Source organism: Lygodium microphyllum, chromosome 28 (genome assembly GCF_053477565.2).
Source record: "Lygodium microphyllum isolate KBCC chromosome 28, Lygodium_microphyllum_v1.1.10, whole genome shotgun sequence".
Classification (NCBI taxonomy): Eukaryota; Viridiplantae; Streptophyta; class Polypodiopsida; order Schizaeales; family Lygodiaceae; genus Lygodium; species Lygodium microphyllum.
In genome coordinates this window covers 82,082,047-82,108,551 of record NC_141162.1, presented here as the reverse complement: position 1 = coordinate 82,108,551, position 26,505 = coordinate 82,082,047, and the positions used below count along the sequence as shown (strand labels likewise).

The 26,505-nt window shown below is 41.0% G+C and overlaps 1 protein-coding gene across 2 annotated transcripts in view; it reads left to right on the top strand.

Moving 5' to 3' along the window:
* Window positions 1–13,715, top strand: part of LOC148011682 (heparan-alpha-glucosaminide N-acetyltransferase-like protein (DUF1624)) — a 352,978-nt gene extending 339,263 nt beyond the window's left edge. For both annotated transcript variants that reach the window (XM_087670955.1, XM_087670954.1), the window contains exon 13: window positions 13,499–13,715. In XM_087670955.1, coding sequence (XP_087527081.1) covers window positions 13,499–13,642 — 144 coding nt within the window. In that variant the 3' untranslated portion in view covers window positions 13,643–13,715. The remainder of the gene's footprint in view (window positions 1–13,498) is intronic.
* The last annotated feature ends 12,790 nt before the right edge of the window (window positions 13,716–26,505 follow it).

Sequence of the window (26,505 nt, the reverse complement as noted above, 5' to 3'; positions counted from 1 at the left end):
GGTTACTTGAGGAGCTATAGCATGGGTCATAGATGGAGGCCCAGCATGTGGCTATGAGGATTTTCAGGGGGCTACTCTTTTCTCATTATTGGGCAGCATCTAAGTGGGATCTCACTCCAAAGTACTCATAAGCACAATGGACTCAAGGACACTACCAAAAATGGGAGTTGATTGCCAATATCACAGCCTAGTATATTTGGACTGTGAGATGCAGCCATGCCATTGACCTTCTAGATTTTTCCACAGCAGAGACTCTATCAAGGATTTGGATAGAGATTATTCAGACTATCGAGAGAAGAGATTATTCAGACTATCGAGAGAAGATTGGAAAGATGCTCCAATCTGATATAGACAGCAAACGGCAGCTTTGGCTAAGATATCCTCCACGAAGAGGGTGTGGGCAACGAAGCTAGAGGGCTTGAAACCTTAAAAAATGAGATTGAGGCTGAATGGAGGGCATGGACTCTCTATTTATAGAAAGTTTCGGAACCTCGTACTACACCATTTAAAAACTCTCTCAAACTATGTACCATTTTAGGGATTTAATCAATTAAGTAATTTTTGCGGCTATTTAAGCGGCTAATTCAGCATGTAATGCTTATGTTAGCTCAACACCCCCTCTCATGCCCAAAAACTAAGCAAGAAAGAAAGCCCCACCTGAATTTCGAGTATTGTTGGGTTTGTGTGTTTTTACCCCAAAGCGTACCACCCCAAAGCAGCCAAGGCATCGGACAAAGGTCGCACGGTGGCTACCCAATGGCCTACCAAGGCTATAGAGGCAATGGTTATCTTACCAAGGGAGTTCAAGTGGTTACTCCAGAGAAGCCATGGCATTGGACAAAGGGTGCATATCGGCTGCCCAATGGCCTGTCAAGTATTAAAAAGGTGGATGGAACCACAATGAACTTTTTGTCTCTTCTTTTTTTATTGTCTCAAAAAGAAAAGATGGTGGTTGATTAAGTGACAAATAGGAGACAAGTAGCCAACCCCAAAGGCTTTCACAAAATAAAGAGGTTATCCCTACCACTACTGGATGTCGATGACAAAGAACTAGGCTAGTGGAATGTGTAGCATATATGGGGAGGTATGTGAAGAGGCAAAAAAGATGTGTGGAAAATAAGCTAATAAGGCTAAGCAAGCAAGGGAGATGGCCTCAGAGACTACCATGTGCAATACTGCTAGTATGGTGAATCCAAAGTCAACCACTCAGAAAGACCGAAAAGGAATAAATGCACACAAATATATGTTTACAGAACAAAAGGCTAATGCACTAGAGTTATACAAGAGGCAATGCAAGTGTAATCATGCTCATGCAAAATCCTATGTAAAGGTGCCACTTGGATAGTACCCTTGTAGGGGAATTTGTTCACTTGTAAAAGTACCCTTTTACAATCATGTCATCCTGACAATGTGGATGAAGATACAATGTTTAATATACAATAAGTACAATGTTTGAATCAAAATCTACAAGAAGCATCACTATCACTATCAAGAGAAGAAAGCCGCCCCCTCTTAAACTGGAAGGGAAAGCTAGAGAGAAGCACCCTTTCCCGGTCAATCTGAAGAAGTAGAGGAGGATGTACCCAAGCCGATCCTAGGTAGAATGTACTGCAACACTGACCGATTGACTACCTTGGTAAATATATCTACATAGTCGTTAGAGGAAGACACAAACCCTAGGTTGGTGCCTAGCTCAACCTACTCTCTGGTGAAGTGGAAGTGGACCCCCACATGCCGCATCCATGGTGTGATAATTGAACTTCTTGAAAGGGAAATGGCACACTGGTCATCGCAGTAGACAACGGTGGAAGTGTTGTGTGGAAAGTGTAGCACCGCCACTAAGCTCCTCAAGTAGATGGCCTCCGTGGTACCATCAAAAATAGCTCAATACTCAATCTTTGCCATGGAAGCTGCCACCATCTCATGCTTACAAGTGACCCAAGAGATGGGTGTCATACTCAAGGTAAAAAGACACACAAGTTAGGCCATAAGAATAGGTATACCGTAAATATCTCAAAACATGCAAATAGACAATCCAATGTGACATGCTAGTATAAATCAACCAAAGAAGCTTCACTACAATAAACCTATAGGTATGCTCGTTGAAGGGCTAATCAAGGGTATCTTTAGAAAGATAGATAGTGGAATCAAGAGGGGGTGGCTACAAGCCGTGTCTGATCCGTGCAATAATATTCCACTAACTAAATAGCGTACTCCTACTGTGACAGAAAAATACTATCCTTAGATCAAACTATCTCCATTCCCAAAAAATAAGACAACAAAACCAAGGTCTATCATCTCAAAAGTAGAGAAAAGTTAGGCCTTTATCTTTACTATGATAGCAAAATCAAAGTTGGTGATAAGTAAATCATCTACATACAGCAAGATATGGTTGAGGTAAGTAGTACGAACATGTAAGTTCGAGTCATAAGGGATAGAATGGTATCCATGAGTCCAAAGAAACTCATCCATTCCTTGTAACCAAGACCACGATGCTTGCTTTAGCCCGTAGAGAGCATTCTACAAGCGAAAGATCTTATCTTTCCAGTTAGTAGAATAAAATTTGGGAGGCTGCTCCACATAGACTTCCTCCTTCAAATAACATAGACTTCCTCCTTCAAATTACCATTCAGAAAGGTACTTTTGATGTCCATTTGATAGATCGGCCAACCGTGATAAGTGGCAAGTGTAAGCAACAAATGAAATGATGTCAACCGTGCAATAGGAGCAAAGGTCTCTTCATAGTCAATACCTACAAGCCTTCTACTTGTCTAAAGTCCCATCATCTTTTAGATTAGTCCTAAAAATCCACTTTGTCCCGATGACTTTCTTGTGGCTCGGACAATCCACCAAGGTCCAAGTCTCATTTCAGTCTATACTCTCAAGCTCCTTTTCCGTGGCCTCTCGCCATTAGGAATGCTAAAGAGCCTCCTGCCAACTATCTGGCTCAGAATGTGCTTTATAATCAGTTGTAAACCTCAATGCAAATTAAACCTAAGGGGCAAGCAAAGTAGATCTTCTAGGGCCCTTCGGAGTGAAATGCAGTGGAAGGATCCCTAAATCCTGCATGGTTTACTGGTACTAGCGAGGTAATGGGTCTCGCAAAGGGGGCCTAGAAGATAAAGAATCTGTGGGTACAACTCCCAAAGACTCTAAAGTGGAAAACTATAGGCCAAGAGCCAAAGAATGTCTCATACAAAGTCCTTTGAGGAATAGCCCTGCAATGGGCACCAATTGAGGATGTATACCGAAGTGTTAACAACCTTGACCCAAAGGCGCTCAGGGAGCTCTGTTGCGAACAGCATAGAGCATGCCATGTTCATGATGGTCCGGTTCCTACACTCTATAACTTCATTCTAAGAGGAAGAGTTGGTAGAGGTGAGCTAGCGAGAAATACCATGCTCTTGTAGAAACTCAGAACACTTGTGGGAGGTGAACCCGCCTCCACTGTCACTCCTCATGTATCCTACACAATGACCAATCTGGTTATGCACGAGCAACACCCAAGCAGAAAAATATGTGAAGGCATCTAACTTATGCTTGAGAAAGTACCACCACACGTAATGTGAATGATCATCCACAATCAAAAAGAAGTACAGTGCACCGTTCAAAGTGGTGGTGGATGTTCGGACCACAAAGATCAGCATGAATCAATCTAAGGGATACCTCAATTCTATGTGTAGACTATTGAGGGAATGGAATACAGCGTTGTTTCCCAAGTTAACAAGCTTTATAGACATCCCACAATAGCTTTAGGCAGGAAAGGCCATCAACCATCTGTCAATGCAACAATTCATAAAGGGAGACGTATCCAAAATGCCCTAAGCGAAAATGCCAAAGACTCTCAGTGCTCGAAGGCTCCCGTGTAGGGTCTAAAGCTTGGAAGCCATGGAACTCAAAGCCCTCAACTATCAGCTCGGAAAGAACTGTGTCATGTGATACAGGCCACTAGACTGTGCCTCACTGCAAGCAATCACTAAACGAGTCTAAGAGTCAAGGACCTCAACTGTGGTTGCTGTGAAGAAAACTACCCAACCTAATCGGCAAAGCTGTTGAACATATAACAAGTTCACCCCAAACTGGAGGACATAGTATACACCATCCAGCATAGCATGATCTAGGCCCTGGTCAGTGGAAAAACGTTACAACCATGAGCCTGAATCATGACTGAAGAGTTGTTTCCAACTCAAACATGCTCGACTACAAGGGCTTGAGAAAGAAAAATGTCCACGATGGGGGTCGTATGTGTTGGGTATTTCACTTACACCTCACTTACGCCTATGCTCACATAGGAGTGTCGGTGATCAGTAGGACACTATGGCACTTTTTACTCTCGGTTGGAGAGGTTTTTTCCCCTAGACTTATGGTCTTATTTCATATGTGCTTATCTCACACACTTACGGGCACTTATCGTGTTCGGGTGTGAACACCCCCTACAACCCTAAGATTTAAGGGTTGTACCTTGTACTTTCACTACACTCTTTCAGTCTATTGCATTGGGTGTCGTGCTTCACTCTCACGCTGTCTACTGATTTCTGTGCTGAGCTTCGATCCTGACTCCATCTCACATTTAGTATCAGAGCATTGGCTCTATTCAGCTGAGGCTCTGTTCAGCTCAGCTCCGCTCAGCCTTTGGGAGCTTCTCGCTCAGTCCAGTCCTACCCCTTGTCTCCATTGCCCAACAGGTCCGCCACCTGCATCGCCAGGTCCACTACAGCAGCACCTTGACCAGCCCGCAGCTCCTGCCATCAGCTCCACCTAGTTCCCTCCTGCGCCAGCGTTCTGCCCTGCCCTCCCGTCAGTCATGCTGCCTCTGGCCACGCCCGCCCCCTGGCAGCAAACACACCTCAGAAGCGCCCCCTGCACCACCCGTCATCAGAGTGCCGCCCGTCAGCACCACACTGCCTGCCACCCCTCTGACCTGTCACCATCCGCCTGTGGCCAGCGATGCTTCTGCATCCTGCCAACCAGCTCATCATTTTTTAGATATTTTTTTAAATTTTAATTACCTTTTTATTCCAGAATTAATTTCTAGAAGAGGGGTTTTCTACCCAAGCAGATACAGAACTGTGGATACATGTCCCGGACACGGTGGATGCAAATTTCTAGGCAAATTTATCAGACATTTTGGGGCTTTTGTGTTTTTTTAGGACATTGGCACATGTATTGCAGTTTCAATCCACTGATAGACTGTTTTGAACAAATCTGGGGCAAGAAATTTTGGGGATTTTTCTGATACAATGTTGCTGAACACTAAATGCACCTTGGACTGCGTGCATTAAAGACAATTTTGACAAAGTGCACCTCAGTGTACTAATTGCAGAAAGTTATTTCCTGCAATTTCTGGAAATTTTGAGATTTCCAGTTTGGTCCCACTTGGACATTGCTCTTTTGCTTCTTTTGGTAATTGATTATCATGGCAAATCAAGAAGGAGATGTCTTTACCTATGTATCCAAGGAGGACAGATTGGATGGAAACAACTATTCACTTTAGTCCTTCATGATGAAGAATGTGCTTGTGGCGAAAAATCTTTGGGATTATATCAGTGGAGAAGAAGCTAGACTTGGAGTTGTGGCTCCAGTTACTCCTCCTCTAGGAGGACGTGCACAATGGGCACCTCAGCTTACTCCACTTCAGCCACTTCCCCAAAGATTAGCAGCTCAAAAAGCATAGGATATATAGGATGCACAAGCTTTGTCGCTGATTGCATTGGCAGTTCAGCGATCCATCATCCCCCATATTCATTCAGTAGCTTCTTTACGAGAAGCTTGGCTAACTTTGGAGCTGATGCTTACAAAAAAGAATGAGACTCGCATCTCTTTCTTAAAGAAAGAGCTAGAGACATTGAAAATGGATGAGGGTGATTTTATTCAGGATCACTTGAACAAAAATCAAGACTTGCGTGAGCAACTCATGAATGTTGATGAGTACTATTCGGATGCACAAATGATATCTACTACATTGAACTCATTACCTCCTTCATATTTGGCTTTTCATACGGCCTTAAACCTCACCATGAGAATTACCACACAGCCAATCACTTTTCTTCAGTTAGTCAATTTGCTTCTAGAGGAGGAGCAAACAAGAAGAAATAGTAGTGTGGATGCTAGAGTCTCTGAGCAGGCTTTTATGGCTAGACGGAAAGGCAAAGGCAGCCAAGTAAAGAATGCTCCGCAGAGCTCTGGGACTTCTGGCACATCACATGCAAGTAAAAAACAAGGGGGCACGCAAGCCAAAAAGGGCAAATGCCATTATTGCAAGAAGTCAGGCCACTACATTACTGAGTGCAGAAAGCGAATCGCCAAGGAGAAGGAGGAGGAGTTAGGAATGTCTATTTCTGATGCTCCTTCCACTGCTACTGAGTCCGCATCCATTGTTGCAGACAAGGACTATTGCTTTTACACATACAGTTATGACACTTCTTGGGTTGATCGAGCATTTAGCTCTACTAAGGATGCTAGAACTTGGTTTTTTGACAGTGGTGCTTCTAGGCATATTACATCTCGCAGAGATTTATTTGCTTCTGTTGATGCAACTCCAGTTGGTAAGTCTGTACAGTGTACCAACAATGCATCATACCCTGTTAGAGGTATTGGGGAGATTGTGCTCACAGCCATTGATGGCTCTATTCTCCACCTATAGGATGTTTTTTTTGTGCCAGGCATAAAGAAGAATCTGCTCTCTATTTCTTCTTTGGAACGTTGTGGATTGCAGGTCATATTTGATGATGACAGATGCATAGTGAGAGACAAAGAACACATGACTTTGGTCTTGACAGGCACTTTATGTCATGGGTTATACGAGTTGGATGCTCTTTAAGTTGATCAGTTAGCGTACTTGGCATCCACTCTTATTCGTGCTATGATACAGGCAGAGTTATGGCATGCTAGGATGCGGCATGTGAACTTTGGTAGATTGATGCTCTTACAGCGTACATAGATGCTAGATGGATTACCTCTACTGGAGAGACCTCCTGAGCACTTGTGCGAAGGATGTATTTTGGGAAAAATGCATCGTTTTTCGTTTCCCTGTGATATTACTTTTAGAGCAATACCAGACTTGATTTTTCTAGGGCTACTCTTTGGTCAAAAAGTCAAAAGTGTATGATGCATTCTTGGCTTTTATTGCACTTGTTGAAAACCAATGTGGTTGTAAAATCAAAAACTCTCCGTTCGGACCGACGGGGGGAATACATGTCCTCTATGCTCTGAATTCTTTTTTGAAGCAGAAGGGCATTGTCCATCAGTACACTACTGCTTATACTCCAGAGCAGAGTGGGATTGCAGAGAGGAAGAATTGGTCACTCACGGAGATGGCCAGATGTATACTGAAAGCAAAGAGCTTGCCACAAAGTTTTTGGATGGAAGTTGTCATGTGTGTTTGCCATGTTTTGAACAGATGCTCCACAAAATCATTGAAGAGAATTCCACCTTTTGAGGCTTGGAACAGCTAGAAACCTTCTTTTGTACACTTTCATACCTGTGGGTGCCTTGCATATGCACACATTCCACAGATACTCAAAAAAAAGTTGGATAACAAGGTCGTCAAATGCATTTTTGTGGGATATAGTAGTGAAAGCAAGGGCTACAGACTCTATGATCCTGTCTCTAAAAAGGTGCTTGTCAGTAGGAATGTATTCTTTGATGAAAAATCAGAATTGTCCCTTGCTGGTTTAGATACGTATCAGGCTGCCCCTGATGTATTTGAAGGGCTGCTGCCCATTACAATTGGTGATTCAACTAGAGTTTCAGCAAGTAAACTCAATGTTCAGCCAACTGCTCCATTGGAAAATGCAGAAAATCAGCCATTGGCTTATCTGAATATTCAGTAAAGTGCTGAAACTGAAATTCAGCAAGAACTTATGCATAGTTAGGAGGCAAGACAAATGCCTAGATGGTATTTACAGACTATGAAAGATACCCATGGCTGGTCATACTAGAAGGCAAGCTTGTATGCATGATCCTGCACACACCATGGAGTTTGTTATGGCAGCAAGCACACTTGATGATGAGGAGCCTGAATGTTTTGAGGATGCACAACAGAGTGTGCATTGGATGGCAGCAATGCAAGCTAAATTGGATTCTATAACTAAGAATCAAACATGGGATTTAGTGTCTCTACCATTTGGGAAGAAATCCATTGGAACAAAATGGGTCTACAAGCTGAAACGAAATGCAAATGGATCCATTGACAAATATAAGGCAAGGCTTGTAGCTAAAGGCTATGCACAGAAGAAAGGCATTGACTATGAGGAGACTTCATGAGGAAGTATATGTACAGCAGCCCATTGGTTTTGCAGTTCAAGGATCGAAACACTTAGTTTGCAAGCTAATAAAATCTTTACATGGTTTGAAACAAACTCCTAAAGCTTGGTATGCAAAGATAGATGCTTTCTTGCTTAGCCAAGGGTTCATAAACAACTCATCTGAGTTTACTCTTTACGTATGTAAAGAGGGGGGATCCATGCTAATCATTTGTCTATATGTTGATGATCTCTTGCTTACAGGGACACATGCTGATCAGATTTCAGCATTTAAACAAAATTTGTAGCGACATGTCAAACTTGGGGTCTTTGTATTATTACTTAGGCATTCAGTTCATACATGATGCTAGAGGTATTGGTTTATCACAATCAAGATACATCGGTAAACTTCTTGAGAAGTTTGGCTTACAGGATTGCAAGCCAGTCTATACACCAATGGAACCTAGACTAAAGCTATCATTACATGATGATAGTGATTTGTTTGATATACACACATATGCTCCAGCAATTGGACGTCTTATTTACCTATGCAATACTAGGCCGGACGTGCAGTTTGCAATTTCAGCCCTGAGCAGACATATGCATCAGCCATGCATGTCACATTGGCAAGCTGTTAAGCATGTCTTCCGTTACTTGCAGGGTACTAGATCTCTTGGATTGCTTTATCCCAAGGGGGAACCACTGCAGTTACATACTTACAGTGATTCTGATTGGGCTGGTAATTATGATTCACGTCACTCCACTAGTGGCAATTGTTTCTTTCTTGGCTTCTTGCATATCTTGGCTTAGCAAGAAACAGTCCATTATTGCCACATTGTCATGTGAGGTTGAATACAAGGCAGCTTTCACTACCACAATTGAATGCGTATGGATTAGACACTTGCTAGCTGATCTGGAAGTATCTGTTACAGACCCTACTCCTTTATTCATTGACAATCACAGTGTCATTTGCATTCTTAGCTTTTAGTATTGTGCCTCTTGCCTTTGATCAACACTCATCGTTAAAATGGCCAACCTTCTAAAATGTTGACAATATTGGTTATTCTTCGTTGCATTCTGCCACCCAGTTTTAGAGATGACTAGAAGTTTCTTTGGGTCTCACTACTTGGTTTTGATTTTGATTGTGATTTTGGGTTTTATTTTGATTTGAATTTTGATTGCCCCTTCTGAGAAGAAACAATGAGATCCCCTCTATAGAGTCAAACTATAAAATATATCGAACAACCAAGTGTAACATAGTAGCTGACACTCAAATACATAGAAGGTAGGCATGGTGGGCTATAAGATCATCTACTGCACAAAATGGAAGTATTCACTTGGCAGCTTGTTTGAAAACAATGTGACTTGATCGTCCAAGGGCTTAGGAGCCCCCATGGTAGAGAACTCAACGAGAAAATGCCGATATTCAGCCAACTTGACTTTCAAGTCATCCTGGTTAATGATTTAAAATTTTGGGGCTCATGATCCAGATTGATGCAACAAGTCCTATCCCAAGCCGCATAGCGGTAAGTCAAGTGTACCCAATGCTCGAAAGCTAACTCAAAATGCTGAAGCTGGGAATGAAATTCAAGTAAAAGACCTTGCATAAGCTCAACAATAGCAGAGACATTTCTAGCCTTCCATGAGTGAACCACCTCTTATGGAACAAGTGCAGGATCAAGTCGGGGTACCAACACCTGCATAAGATCCCATATGTTGCAGGAGTCAAGGACGTGTCTCATCGAGTTTGACATAGTGTAGTGAAGTTCAACTCGTTAAAACGAGTCTTGCTATTAAAGGCGTGTTTAGCTGATGAGGACAAAGAACCATGAGGTGTTGGATAAGTAGAGTAGGAAGGAGGTGGTGGAGGGGGGATAAGTAGGAGGGGGAGGTGGGTAGGTAAAAATAGACTGACAGTGTCCAATGAGTAAGAGATTTGGTCCTGGCTATATCTATCGAATCCGGGATTCGCATTTCATTCGGCGCAATATTCCACTACATGGTCTAAACTAGATTGCATGATGATGCATTTCTCCCAAAGATCCTAGATATGCAAGTCCCGAATCAAATATGCCTTATCAAATCATTTTCCTTTGCAATCCGAGATACTTGTGCAATCTGTTGCGCATTTTGCACAATTCTTGGTAAAGCTTTCTTACACTTGAATTCCTCTTATTTGAAACACCCAATTTTTAGTGGCTACATGGGACAATTGCTTGACCTCCTCTTGTCAGACTTTCCAATGAGCAGCAATCAATCCTGTATTTGATTAGTAATGTGCAGTGGGTTGCTCAATAGTATGGTATTCATCATGTATCCCTTTGCAGACAGCTCCAACAAGTGGCAAAGGAACTCCTAGCCTTGGTTCATTCACTGCTTCTTGAGTCAACAGATGATGCGTTTCTGCCCCCATTGGCCATAAGATTGGTTATTCTTATTCAGCAATTCCAATTAAGATCTTACTAGCAAGTGAAATTGCAATTTTTGACTAAAAATTTGCAAGATGCCTCCTACCAAACCCATAATAAATTCTTTCAGGGTTTGCACCCTTTCCCTATGTGGGAGAATATAGTTACTTGGCTCAGCCCAAACCCCTTCTACATAGATCTCTAACACTTGTGTGGCTTTTTATCACTTGGTTAGGGATCGTGTTTCACCTGACATCCATGATGCCTTGGAAAGTGATATCCGTGAGGATGAGGTGATGAATGTATTATTGCATTTACCCATGGATAAAAATCCTACTTGGGATGGCCTCACTAAAGAGTTTTTTGACACTTATGCCACTAGTCTAGTAAAACCCTTGACCACCATGTGTCAGTACGTTTGGGAAATAGGATTTATGTCGGCACCATGGGAGGGATTCATTAAATTGATTCCAAAAATGCCTTCTCCCTTCATGTTGAAACATTGGAGACCTATCTCTCTAATGGGGCCAATCGCCTCCACAAGTGCCTTCTTGTCATTGTGCACCCCAACTATTATGGATTCATCAAGGTAAGAACATATTGGATAATGCACTAAATGTACACATGAGGATCAACTATGCCAAGTATTCTAATCAGAAAGTGGTCTTATTGCAGCTAGACTTGGAAAAGGCATTTGATTATCTGGATCGGTCCTTTAGTGCAAAACTTATGCATATTATGGGATTTGGGCCACGTATGTCCCAGTCGATCTACAAGATCAGTGCTGATGCATCCTCTCAAGTAATGTTAAATGGTGGTGTCACTAATCTAATTCCCCTTAAAAATGTTAAATGATGGTGTCACTAAGTCTTTTCATTTTGATAACATTTTATTGCTCAATCTTTGGCCAAGGACACCTTCATGATCCTTAATGCAGAAAGGGACAATCTTCGTAAGGTATTGGATGTTTGGGATCTCTTTGGTCATGCTTCTAGTCTTCGTGTCAATGCTATGAAGTCCTCTCTTGTCACCTACACTGAACGTGATCTTCAATCCCTAAGATGGCAAGGATTGATCATAGCTTGTGGCAATGTTGTCAAACATCTGATGTATCCCTTGGTGGTCAATGTTCAGCCCAAAGTTTTGTCGGATTGGATTTTGCAAAAGATAGAGGTGAAATTTATCTATTGGAAATCCCAACCTTGGCCTTCCCATGTGCATCTCAAAGTTGCACATGCCATCATGCTACAAATGCTCACGTAATTTCTCCCACTCCTACCTTGGACCACTGCCACTTTGAATTCCCTTACAAAGCATGTACGCTTCATGTTGTGGAAAAAGAATTCTTTGCATACAAGAATATCTTGGATTTCTTGGAGTCATGCTTGTACCCTAAAAGTATGGATGGTGGAGCTATTCTTGATGCAAATACCCACATGGTGGCCATTCACTAGTCACTCTTTCGAGCTATGTGCATTAATTATCACCCTTGGATCTTTATTATCTAGTTTTTCTTGGAAGATCGGGGCCTCCTCAATGGTAATACTAGCATACATACTTTATGGTGACACATTATTAATTTTATGCGTACTTTTTGACACCTTCCTCCTCTTTGGTGAACCATTTGGTTTGTTCTTGGTGCCTGGTTCTTCGAAAGGTATGTTGGCATCCTATGGAGGATCACTTGATAGCTAATCCTTTCCAGCTAGAGCTGCTGGGTGTGTCATGACTGCTCTCCTAGGATGGGAAACAAGAGGATCGGCCTAAATTTAACCATATGGTGCATCTGGGTTTGACTTCTATTGCCAATGCCACTCTTATCAGCCGCGGGGGGTTCATGTCCTTCCGCACAGTCAAGAGACTTTATCAAATTCCTTGTGGATATCATGAGTCGTGGGTGAGCTAGACAAGATACTGCAACCTATGCCACCCTTTCCTATACATGTTTCTAATCGTCCCTAGTAGGACTAGGATCTTCATGGTTGTCTTAACCTTCAAAAGGTTTCAACTAACTAGGTTTATCATCTCATGATTAAGGATCATCATTGGCTGGTCAATAAAGCCAATGCGACTTGGGGTATGCATAAATCCAAGGTCTGGTGGAAGATGACTATGATGGAGGGTTGGCTAAATAAGACACCCTTTAAATGCGAGGTCTTTCTTTGGCGAGTGATCATTGGTGGGTTGGCTCTCACCTCGGCTCTTTTGAAACACTAAATATCAAATGGTAGTTACTTCTTTTGCACGAACACTATGGAGTCCTCACATCATTGGTTTCTCTCCTATCCTTTAGTCTGGAAAATCTGAACTTTCATAAGTAAGCACTAGCCTACAACCAAGGAGCATGGACAATGAGCATTGACCAAGCATATTGATAGAAGGTACGTACCAAGATGGGCACTGATATTTGGAGAACTATGGCTAGCCCGTTGCTACACCCCCTTGATTGGGTTTTTGTCCAGCTAAAATACCCCACCCCACCACAACAACATATGAAGCTTATGTTTCATTTTCTCAAATTTGGAGGGGTTAGCATGATTGGGTTATACCTCGGTTTCGACAGGGTGGGGTAAAAGTGTGAGCAAAGAGGATCTTACAAGTGTTATTATTTATCATTAACTGGAAATTGTGCACCAAGTTGTACTTTTAATTATAAACACCACTTTTTTTTCAATACTACCATTGTATTTTTGAATGATGTTGTACTTTTAATTATAAACATCGCTTTTTTTTCAATACTACCAATGTATTTGTGTATCATCCAATACTTTATAGTTGACATCAAGTGATATGTTGGTATGGATGTACTAATATTTACTGCTTAAATGTGTGCATCAAATTTTGCAGGTCTCTATTATAGAGAGTGAGATTTTACCAACTATGATCCGGTCAAGAAAATGGTGTAAAATGTTTTATGTTGTGCTTGAAATTTTATTTTGGTGCTTAGTCGCGGGATTTTTGAAGATGAATGGAATTTTTTGGAAATTTTAGGGTGCCAAAATAATTTTGTATTGCTCTCAATATGGTTTTTCTAATATATACATGTACATATTTGAGTTCCTTTTCCCTATTCTCACATAAGCATTTGAATAAATATTGTAGTATGCTTTTGTTGTTTATACATGACTTAATGGTTGCACAGTCCTACAATTTAAGCATTGTACACCTACCATAGCTAGGTCCCATCCCTACAAAGAGCTTGAGATATAAATATCCCTAAGTCCTAATATTGGCCATTTTGAGAAAGCGCACCATCCAAATAACTTATAAAAATTGATCATTTTGTTGCCGGCTTAAATATCGCACATCATATGAATAAACTATACATCTCTCTCTCTCTCTCTCTCTCTCTCTCTCTCTCTCTCTCTCTCTCTCTCTCTCTCTCTCTCTCTCTCTCTCTCTCTCTCTCTCTCTCTCTCTCTCTCTCTCTCTCTCTCTCTCTCTCTCTCTCTCTCTCTCTCTCTCTCTCTCTCTCATACCCAATGTTAGAGACAAGCAAGAAATCAAGTGACTAAATCACATACATATAGAAGAATATGAAATCTCCTTATCTTGTAGGACCGGAAAGTAAAAATCATGGAATATGTGGCTATTGTAAGGGGGAGATTAAAGAAGAAGTTGAACGAGGCCAAGAGTTAAGCACAAAGGGGATTCGAAAAAGGCCTATGCCAATTAAGAGCAAGACCATCATTTTCAATGAGGCAATATAAATGTAGAAGAGCTAGGCTCTACTGTATGTCTGGTGGATTGGGTGGACAAGATAAAAAGCACGTGAGGATGGAAAGACAATTTGCACCAAAATGGAGTAGAAGTCACAAATGCTTCAAGAGTGGGGAAAGATAAAACAAAAGAGAGAGCACTCGCCTTGAAGTTCTAGGATGAGGTAGCATGTGAGGAATTTCTTCTTGCTATCCAAACTCCGAAGGTGGAGGTCTACTTGGATGACCATCTCATCCCATAATATTGAGAATGCATACCTTGTATTCTTGCAACACGCCAAGAGGGAAAGTGGTTAATCTATTAAGGTGAGTGGGCAATCATCACAACAATGTACTACAAGAAGGTGCATGACCTATGAGACCCAAATACAAGTGACATGGAATTTTGAATAGAGCTTTTAAGATGGATGTTGAACTCTGTGAAGAATTTCAAACACAAGAAATGTAGTATTCTACACAAACATACCAATGTGAGAGGAGTAGATTAACAAGGGTGGGTAGAATATTAGGAGTTGGTCTTTGGGTAAAAATTGATGACTATGGATGGGAACTTAGAATCTAGAGATGTATAAGGATAGACTCAATCATAATACATGTGGTAAATAGGGATGACCGTGCTCACTTCTTATGGGTCAAGATCATTTGGCTAGAGGGTAGATACAAATATATCGTAATATGTTACTTTGCTCCATGGAAATTTCATTTGCCATGGAAGGGGGATCACTGTGCATACTACTATATCAAGATATCTAGAATACTATTAGGGGACTTCATGTTATTAGGTGACTCCTAATTTCCTTTCCCATGGAAGGGGGATCACTGTACATGCCATTATATCAAGATATCTTAAGTACTCAAAGTTAGGGGAGTTCATGTTATTAGGTGACTTCTAAAGCACAAACATCAAGCCATCAAGTTTCGTAATTTAAGCTAGGTGAACCCATGTCTATAGAGATTATCCTCATTGTAAAAAGCTCACTTGAGCTTCCCAAGACAAAGCATTATAAGAAACCTTTAGTTCTGCATGTATGGATAATTGTTGATAATTGATCCAAGCAATCACGTTCTAATCAAGCCCCATCATTGTGCAATGAGACCTTGATTTATTAACGACAATTTTCAAATCAACAACTCAATAAGTATTGTCAAAGAAGACCTTTAATACATCAATAAGTAATCATAAAACCAAAAATTCTTAATGAGTCACTTCCTATGCTCTTTGAAGAGAGGAATTGTTACCTAAATCAATCCCAATTCACTTCTTAAAGCCCCTTAACATTGGAGAATCAATGCTCCAAATTACTAATATCACATCAAAGTTAGCATGTACTTTGACTTGGGCCCCAGGATAAGCCATACAATGTAGAGACACAAAGCATTCTCACAAATTACAAAGCTACAAACCTTACAATATGATAGCTCAAAAGATTTATGAAGGAAAAGACCAAAGCATCTTAACGAAACAATTCTCATTCTTGCTACTACTTCAAAGAGAAATTTAATTCTATTAAAGATCACATTATAAGAAAACATTTTTATATGCAATAGTAACCTTAACTATTTGAAATGAAAAGCCATCTTTAGCAACCAAAAATATATTGTTTTGTGTGATCTAAGGATTAGATTGACAATCACTTACAAAGTTTGTAATCCACTATAAGAAAACTTGGTAGCTACACATTAACAACACTAATACAAAATAGAATATGTCCACTTTCAATGGAACAAACATTAGGAGTACTAATTGGAAATAAAGATATTGATCACTTTAATGGATTGTATAGGAAATTGTGTTTGAGTTCTGTCGTGTGCTTAATAGTAGAATTTGATTGTGAAGAGGTGTGGTGGAATGTCTTAAAAAGGGACTTATGGGTACCCTCAAATACCTTTGAGAACAATCAAAAGCTTTCTTGTACAAGCCAAAACATTTATATTTACATTTGAATGGCATTTGTTACAAATGTTTATCAAATTGCATGTCCAAGTTTTTCCATTCACATGGTTAATATATATAGGCATGGCATAATTGTATCAATTCAAGCAAGCCCTTATAAAACATGTTTCTTCCTAGGAGTGCACCAAACTTCAAGCATTCTAGCTTGTGCTTTGCTTAGTACAACTACATTTATCTTACTTTCATCCTATGAATGTGCCAAAGATTTGGCATCATGGCTTGCCCTTTGCATAACACAATTACCTTCATCTTAGTTTCATCCAAGGCAAGTTATCATTCATAGTGTTGCATAGACAATGGGTAGTATATACCAAACCTTTGTCAATCTACTGAGTACCTAGGGGTTCCCATGCCCATTATATTCAAGGTCACTAGAGAAACCATAAGTTATATTAGAAGATACAAATCAAGCAACATTTCTAGTATGTTAAAATCAAAAACTGTGATCATACAAGCAAGACATGGGATACAAGGTTTGGCAACCATAAATATCAACTATTCAAGGTGTATATCTTGTCACCTTAGCCAAGAACTTGAAAACAGAGTTTTTGATGTACACATGATGTTTGCAATAGAGGAATTTCATTACAAGGACTTTAAGTAAAAAATTCATTTCATATATATCAAGATAAAAAGTAAAAAGGCTTGCATTTATAACAAAAACCATAGGAATTGTCAATTCAAGAAGAAAATAAAAACATTCAACTAGATAGATTGCTAAAATTGTGCTATGTGTGTTTTTTGGAAGTTCTCATATAGGATCCCAAATTACTAAGGAATTGAGTTGGATAGGATGGTTGCATTTGTATCCTCAAATATGCTGTTAAAAAAGAAATCAAGGAAGTGCCAGCGAACCTCAAACATATCCTCATCCAAAGAATCAAAGAAAGTTAAACGAGCATCATCCATTCATACATAGAGAGCCTAAAGAAAATAACTTGAGACAACTATCCCCAAAGTTCTAGAAGTATTGTGAGGATGATAAGCATGTATTTCTCAAGCATTAATATGGTTGAAATTCCTAAGACTCCCACATTATCTTAGGAAGTTGAAAATAAGATTGTTGAATTATTCTACTTTAAATGGGAAATTTGATCAACTAAAGATTGAAAATGTATACATAGAGTGTATACTAGTTCAAAGATGAAACAACACAACTAGGTTCAAAAGTGTACATCTATGAAATTTAGTACAACCATTACTACCCCAAGTAATCATTGTACTACTCAAAATATAGGAGTGTTCATGGAGGATATACATACACTAATCATTATAACATGTATGATTTGACGTAACTTGTAGACTTTATTTTTCTATAAACAACACCAAATAGTCATGTTTATTTACCAAGTCAAATTTTTCATGCCCTTCAAATGTTTGTCATTATGATTAATACCTAAGGACACCTAAAGAAGTTTCTCTCACCACCACCAAACTCCTCCAAGGAAACCACACATGTCCCTTCCACCCACGTCTTTGGTGCATGCCAAAGCCTGCTACCTACGATGGTGAGTGCCATGGGACTGCACTTGTCTAGGAGGGGGGCAATGTTAATCCTCAGATGAACAAGGTGGAAAATACAGAAAATCTAAAGCGGAAGACAAGGCCAAGGCAAAAGCAAAACAAAAGACAAAGGCATGCCAATAAAAATATGGAAACACAAGAAGTGCAAAAAGGTCCTAAATCAAGGAGAAAGATGCAGAAGAAAAAGTGCGGGTCAATACTATTGTGTAAAAGCGTAGGGCGTACCATGATTTATTTTAAGAGTGCCAGGCTCTTACCCGTGCAATTTGTAAAGGTAGATGGACAATAGGAAGGAAGCTAGGAAGATAGGAGGACAATGGGAAAAAGGGCTTAGGCAATGGCCGATCATGTAAAAAGGGGATAAGGGGTTGACCACCCAAAAGGGATTTAGGGTTTTGTATATAAAGTTGAAAAGTGAATGAGAAGCTCATTCTTGTGTGTGGCCAAAAGTGGCTCTCTGCTTCTTCTTTTTCTCCTTCTTGCTTGCTTCAGCTTATGCTTGAGAGAGGGAGTGTGAGAGTGTGAGGGAGTGAGTGTGTGAGGGTGAGGGACCGGGGTGAAGAAGCTCTCTGTCTTCTCCCATTTTCTTGTCTTGTCTTGTCTTGCTCGCAGCAATGGATCTTGGAGCATGGAGCCTGAGGATAGAGCTCGCTTGAAGCTTGCACTTGGATCGTGGAGCTACTGGAGTGCTCGGGAGAGGAGGTGACTCGATCATGCATGGAGGTAAGCTCACTACACCTGTAGATAGATAGCGTGTTGGCTATGTGAGAGGTAGCTATTAGTGCTCGGCTTGGAACACTTGAAGCAATAAGCAGTCCGTGGGTCTTGGCGGTTGAGCGAGAACTCCCACAACTCTCCATTGATGCAAGTGAGGATATACCCTAGATCTCCTCTTTCTACTAGATGAAGTGCTCTTCCCAATAGCTAGAGAAGTTGGTGTAGTGGCTCTAGTAGCTTTGGTCTTTCCCTTGATTCCAAGTCCTTCAGAACTCTCTTGCCATCCTTACTAGGGGTTTGGTCTGACTCTAAGACATGTTGCTTGCCTTTCCTTGGAGAAGAGGCAAGGTTTCCTTTATTGAAAGCAGTGATAATGTCAACTTCTGGTAAGCTCAAGTATATGCAGTGTGCCATGTAGTCCACTTCACATTGGGTTGTATGCTTGAAAGGTCTTCAAAGAAGGACTTCCTTGCCCATATCTTTTCGGTTTGGAGGCACATAGAAATGATTATTAGGCTCTTAGTCTCTATGGTCAGAAGGATCTTGCATTGTCCTAGGAGGGAATATTGCGATTCTCCATATGATCTAATGGTTGGGTTGTTGGGATGAGTTCAGGTTGTCCAATCTCAATCCACACATCATAAGTCAAAATATTGTAATTTGAACCTTTGTTAATGAGAGCATCAACAATGAGCTCTCTCTTGGCATTTAGCTTGACCCTAAGATATGTTGGAGGTATTAGCTCTTCATCTTCAGGGTCAATATTTGAGGCTTGGACCTTTTGAATGTGAGGCTATGTATACCTTGTTAGGGTCCTACTAGACTCCTTGTGGATTAGGCAATCATGTTACATGTGAGTGATGCCTTTGTAAATGTATCTATCCCCATTTAGTCTACTAGTTGTAGCCTAGGTTCTTGAGTTGCTAGCTCAATCATGTGATCACAATGGATAGATGGATGGGAAGGCTTCTCTTTGTTGTGAACTCCTAACGTTTTAGGATTCATAGACCTATGGCCTAGTTCACTATGAGGCACGTCAACTAGGTGTCAGGCTCTTAAAGCCTGGATGGGAAACTCTTTCACTCTCCTTGCTAAGTGAAGGTCTGGTGTAGCCTTGTGTGTGCATTGACTGTTTTGAATCCCTAAGAATTTCAACCCTTATTGGATCTCCCAACTTTGTTTCTTGGTTCATTGTGATCGTGTACTAAGTGCAAGTATTGAAATTGTGGGCTCAATGGGTGGCCTTTCCTCTCAATTGTTTTAGCCTTGGTGCACTTTGAGACTTGAAATGATTTGAATTTGGATAAGAAATCTTGGTAGCTTGGTGAATAGGCTCTTACTCATCATGCACATACAATGGTTGGAAGTGAGCACTTGACGGCAGCTTGGTTGGATGATCCTCGCCCTTTTGACTTGTAGTGGGCCCTATGGCTAGATGTGGAAATGATTGTTGTGGTTGTGCACTATGATCCTAAATGTCCCTAGGTGATGTTAGCCTAAAGTCTGTTGCCTAGGTGCTATGTGTGCTATTTCTTGCATTGTGACTTTTGTGTCTTTTGAGTTTTGATCACTTCTATTTCTTTAGTGCAAATACAACTAAACAATTATGACAAGCATGATGTGATTTGAATCCCTAATATTGTTACATAAATTGTTCATGTAAGATAAGTGTGCGTTTTGAGTTTTTGCATTTATAATTAAAGAATCTACAAGTTTTGTTCCCTTATGAAAATCTCATAGCTTCTTTTTCTATTTTTAAAACGTGGAATTAAATTAAGGCCTTTGAAAGTATAAGATACATTTTATCTTTTATAATGGGAAATTAGCTATGGCAATAAAATAAAGACCAAGTTATGTTTGCATTACATGATAATATTGTGACTTAATATTAGAAGTTTTGATTAAATATGGTGTACAAGGATTGTGAAGAAAATGGAAAATTTGGTCTTTCTAGTGAAGGGAAGGAGGGTAAGATGGCATGTGATTCCACTTGGAAAAAGGAAGGAAGGTCTATGATTGGTTGGTTGATTGATGGACTATTTCTGTTATATGAATATGGATAGGTGTAAGGAGTCTTTCCCATCTTTGAGCAAGAGCCAAAAGCAAAAGAAAAACTAAAGGGATTCCCTTAAAAAATAAGGCACATAATTACATAATATTTAAGAAGTCAAAACATTGAATAATGCCAAAGAGGCAATTGAAAGGTTTATACAAGTTACAACTTTCATTCCAAAGTGCTAAATAAGATTTTAACTCTTGTGAGGGTTGTGAGGAGTTTATACCTAACAATGTTCAATTCTATTTAACCATGTCTAAAAGATATTTAAATGTAGAGGCCTTTATATTACTATCTTGATAATCAAACCATGCCAAAAAACCCTACATTACTATGCTTAAAAATGCTATGTATGTGTGCACATGTATATGTGCGATTTCTAGGATATGAACATCAAAAAGTCTAGTTTTCAAATGGCACTTAAAATAATCAAAAAGCTCATGGAAACATATGCTTTTCAAGTTTGATGGCTTGACAAAAGTTTATCTAGAGGAAGCCCAAGAAGCTCTCACGGTAATAGTCTTGGGAAATAAAAGGTGTAAGTCATAAGTGGAACGACATCTTTATAACCCACACTCCTCAATAGGGATTGTACTTTTGTCGAAAATAAAACATTGCATTACATTCAAATCTAGATAATCTAATGCACCATTAGTATACACTCAGTATATATTGGTTAGTATTTCATTCCATACAATATCAACTAAGTAGCTCCCACTATACTATTGTGCCAATCTCTTTGAGTATAGCTCAATATGGAAAACTAATGTAGCAATCTATTTTCCCTAACATTTTTTAGCTTAAGGTGAGGATTTATTAGGGAATTGTTGTTGGATAATACATGAAATTAAAGATGCCGAGGGTTAATATAAGGATGTGATACTAATCTAGTAAAGTCTTGTAGAAAATTTGTTGGAGTAGGTAATGTTCCATCCATCGTGAAACTAAACAACTATAGTTGGAATCACTTGCATTATATTAATATGTGTAGTTCATGGGAGTGGAATTGATGACCATGACAGGCCTATCGTAGATACAATCTACAAGATAACTTTGATATCAACCCACTAATTGATCTTCCTTCACAAGGCCAACATGTCAAGTGACATATATTGTAACTTTAATAAAATAGTTGCAAATGAAGGTCTTAGGGGGCACGTTGATGGCCCACGAGGTTGGTGGTAGGGTTGTTGGAGTTGGGGATAGGGCTATTCGTTGTTGAAAATTGCACTAATGGCTAGCACATGTGTTGATGTTCTGGGGATTCTGCGGGCGATGATTCTTTGGTGGGCTTGTAGGCTGATAAAGGATAAGAATTCAGAGTTGTGTGTTGATGAAGGGCAAACAACAGTTTCGTTGGAGTCTTCAATACTTGCAATGAAAAACCTCTCATATGTGGTCTCTCCCTGGGGATAGTGCTATGATCATGCTTTGGGCCATGCGACGTGGGCGGTCATTAAGGGTGATTTTCACTTCCGTTAATGAGGTTTCCATTATGGCTTTTGGTGAGGTTGATGGTCCTGCAATGACTTGGATATTGAACTCCTTTGGTATGCAGATTAGTGTCACCCTGCATCCACTTGACACTTCGTGAGAGGATATGCATGTCACATGCGTCGTTTATAATGGATAGATGCAACTCAAAAATATATAACTTTATCTAAATCCTAGGGTGTTGACTCCGATGCATATCACCGGTGCATATGCTAAGAACATGACATGTATTAGTAATAGGCAAGGGAGGTTTATACAGTTGGGGAGCTTGCCCCTTTAACCATTTAAGGACAAAAAAGTATGCCACAATGGCATTTGGTATGTAGCTTATACATATAAGGGCTATTCTATTTGTATGACGCGGAGTGAGTTTGGGTGGTTGGGCAACTGTGGTTGTGCTGGTAAGGGGCTCCTATCAAGACGAGTAGGAGAGATGTCAGCTGGGACCCAAATGGTGTAGTCCCTAGCCGCTGCCATTTCAAGAATGCTTTTAAATAATTCATCAAATTATTTCTTGTTTTTAGCTTCCCTCTCTTCCTTTGAGTACCCAGTGCCCGAGTGTTTAGTGAGGGCCTACACGGCAAGGGTTGCCACCCCCAGCCCGTTCCCTTGAGCCTTCATCCTCGCGACCTAGGGATTTTTTGGTCCGTGTCCTGGGCGGTGTCACTTGCAGCCTCGTTTCTTTGCATACCTCTTAAGGGTAGGCACATACCATACTAGCAAAAGAGCTTGTGCCATATGCTCCCTCCGACGGCAGATAGCGCCCTTGCAAGCCAGCTGCACTAGATGCTCCATGATGGCTACTGTGAGGAAACCCGCAAAAAGGGAACCAAGGCTTAGGACCTGAGACAGGATGGAATTATTCGCATGATAGGGATTAATTAGTAGATCATCAAGTGCAAAGTAGTCGTTGTAGAGGGACGGCCCCCATGATAATATTCGTTCTACTTCGACCGCAGGGCGTATTCCAACCAATAGTAGATCTTTGCTCACCCTAAATCACCCAGACTAGTTGCAATGAACTTGGGCAAGACTCATTTCCAGAAGGGGAGATTGGAAGCGGAGGGAGAGCCGGTAGAAAGGGACGATGCCCCATGTTACACCCTCAAAGGTGATGGTCAGGGCTTCTCATGTCGGTCATGAGGACTATATGCCCTTTACCCGGAGGCGGGAACGGTCCTACAACTTCTAGACATGTAGTGGGAGGAGGACCCTAGGAGCTCAACCTGTCAAACCCATAGCTTTTCTCTCTGTGCTTGACTATCATTGCTTTTGTGTGTGCTTGCTTTGTTTTTCATGTATTATCTATACACAATCACAAAACACATTGTTTATTTATATACACATTTATAAATCCATATCACTTCGTGAGGATAAAAACTACTTGTAGAACTTAGGATTGTACTAGAGTGTGGCACACACATCCAGTACTCGTGGCAGCCTACTTAATAACAACAGGTATTTTGCAACATCGAGAAGCATGGTACCTTGTCCAAGTCTACTCGCCACATGTAACTCCTCCTCAGTGAGAACCTGATTAGCCAGAGGGTTCTCTAGGCTAGTTCCAGTTAAGTCCATTCCCCGGATGGCAATCAGTACTCGGAAGGAAGTTGGTGCCACATAGGTTGGGTCTCTTTGATGCCGCCATTTGGCCAATCGCTCCTCTAAGACTTGAGCTCCTAGTTTGGCCATTGTAACGCGGTTTTCAAACCAACATTCTTCAAATTGACTTTGACCCTTTGATTGTTGCTTAAGTTGCTCTATTTCTAAGAGATTTGGTTAGCAAAGCGCTTCTTTGAATGTCACAGTTCGGCCTCCTCGTCAAAGATGAGTGGCATGCGTTCATGTGGGAGCTTGTCATAGTGCTCATTAAGATATTCTTGCTCTTCCCAAGATAGAGGAAATGGCAAGTATTCCTCAAGCTGCTCCTTAGGGAATGTACCCATGTCTGTGAGGACGTAGACACATACGAATACTTTGAGTTTAACATCCAACTCAGCTAAGCATTCTGTGACACTTCTATGTTCTATGAAGGCTTGCTCGATTGCTATCTCATGCAAGGTTCTAGGAGTTTCCCTATGCTTTAGCATAGCTGGGGGCTCGGCCCTAGATGAACAAGATTGGTCAATGCTAGGATTGCTTATGTCCTTGGGGTTTCCATGTTTCTCCTAAGGCGTTGGTGCTATTGTGTCATGGTTCTCCTCGGATGTGACTGGTCTAGTTTTGCCACCCTATTGTGACAGTGTTGTATCCACTCTTGACTGGTTAATGTAAGTTCTGTTGTTGGTGGATTGAGTGTTGAAATCAACCATTGATGGTAATGGTTGCTTTGACTTATCAGAACCCACAGATGTGCCTGAGGTTTCACCGTTGTTAGGAGAGATGGCCATGGGTTCCTTAGTGGGTAGACTTGACACTTCATGCTCAAGCCCTTCCATGCTCTTGGTCTCCATCTTCTTGGTGTTCCCAATCGCTTGCAACTGCCGTTGTTTTCCCCTCTTTTTCTTGGTTAATGAAGGTGTATCCCTTAAAGACTCAGGACCCTAAACTAGGTCGACCGCGTTGATATGCTTGGTTGGGCCTCAGCTTTCTCTTTCTCTGGTGTGTCCTCACGGGATGTAGCTACGACCTGCTGGACAACCTTGCTAGGTTGTGAGGGTACAACTGCCTCTATTTTTGGAGAGTCTAGCTCTTCAGCTAATTTCCTTCTGTTTAGCTAATTGTGTATAGATAACATGTTCCGCAAGGGGCATTGTCACGGCCAAGGGCTGTGACAACTGTGATCTCTAATTGGAAGTAGTAGCAGCTAGTTCGGAGGACTGGCTACTATTCGTGGATTGCAGTGTCAATTCATTAAACCGAATGGAAGTGGTCGTGTCTTTTGTTGCCCTTTAAGCATTCACTTGTGTAGATTGTGAGCTAGCCATGGTGGATTGCACAGTCATATCCTTAGACTGAGAGCTAAGGATGGTGTCATGTCTCGTATTTTGGACATTTGGAAGCTCAGATGGAGATAGAGATTGGGATTGAGCAGCTGCACTTGACGACTGCTATTATGTTTCATGTGTCTGTTTAGGGAAAGAGGGTGTGAGACATTTGGGACTCCTTTGTGGACTTGGTACTGGCTGAGAGATTTGCTCGTGGCTGTTAGATGATTCTGCCAATTGCTTTGCTGAGCAATCAACCTTACCATGAGCAATGTTGTGCCTAAGACAATCGTTATCCTTTTGGGAACTTGAAGGCTCCTCCGGCACTAATGGATTTTATGTACACTCGACGAGTACGTATGATATTTGCTTGTTAGGCACACTAGGCTGAGAAACTACCCTTCGAATAGTCCAGTTTGGTTTCTTGATTTCAATTGTGAGGGGCTCAGTCACTCTAATGTTTTTGACTCGAGACTTGTTTTTTTGTTTAGATTTCCTCCTGCGCTTCTTCGCTCTTGATACGTTATGGCCTTCAGCTGACATAGCTGTTTTAGCAGGGGGTTTTGGTACCCAAATCCATCAGTTACCTATGTAATACCCTTGAGCACGTAGCAATGCTTTGGATATCCATCGTGACGTTGTGCTAGCTCTCCATCGATACCTTCGTCTATAAGCCTTGGGCTTCTTTTAGGGTCTTCTACAATATTTGTAAGTCCAAAGCATGTCCTTGACATTATCTCCTGACCTTCTTGTTTCAAGCATGGCCTCGCTTACTAGTTCTCTCTCTTCAACATGCGTTTGTATCAACTCTTTCAACAAGTCCTTGCTCTCGTTAGTAGGCTTGCCTATTATCTCAGCACCTTCCTTGCCTTTCCCTTGAGGTTTGATGAGGTCACCCTTGCTAAAGGCTGTGACTATCCTCACACCCGATAGTGTCAAGTGTATCCTCTGTGCTACGTAATCAGCCTCACACTTAGTCGCCCTTTTGAAGGGTCGTCCCAGGAGAGTTTCCTTTCCACAACTAGCACTATTTGGAGGAACATGGAATAGAATAGGCAAGCTTTCAGTTTCAATAGTTACAAGGATTTTGAACTTTCTTATGAGTGTTTGTGGATGTCCCCCTCGTATGGACTAATAGTTGCATTAGTCGATGTGAGCTCCGGTTGGCCTAGCAGAGTCCATGCTTCATAGGTCAAGATATTAAAATGTAGCCCCTTTATCAATGAGAGCATCGATACTATGCTCTCTTTTTGCGGTGAGTTTGACCCTAAGATAAGCAGGCGGCACTATGTCTTCATCTTCCGGGTCTTGGCTTGTAAATTTAAGCCTCCTGATGCATGCCCTTGAGTCCCCAACTACACAGCTAGATTTGGGTTCTCTATTAATATCTTAGGTCATCTGTGCAGTGTTGTTCAAGGTGCATCTATCGTTAGGACTATCATGTCTAGTCCTCCTCACAATTG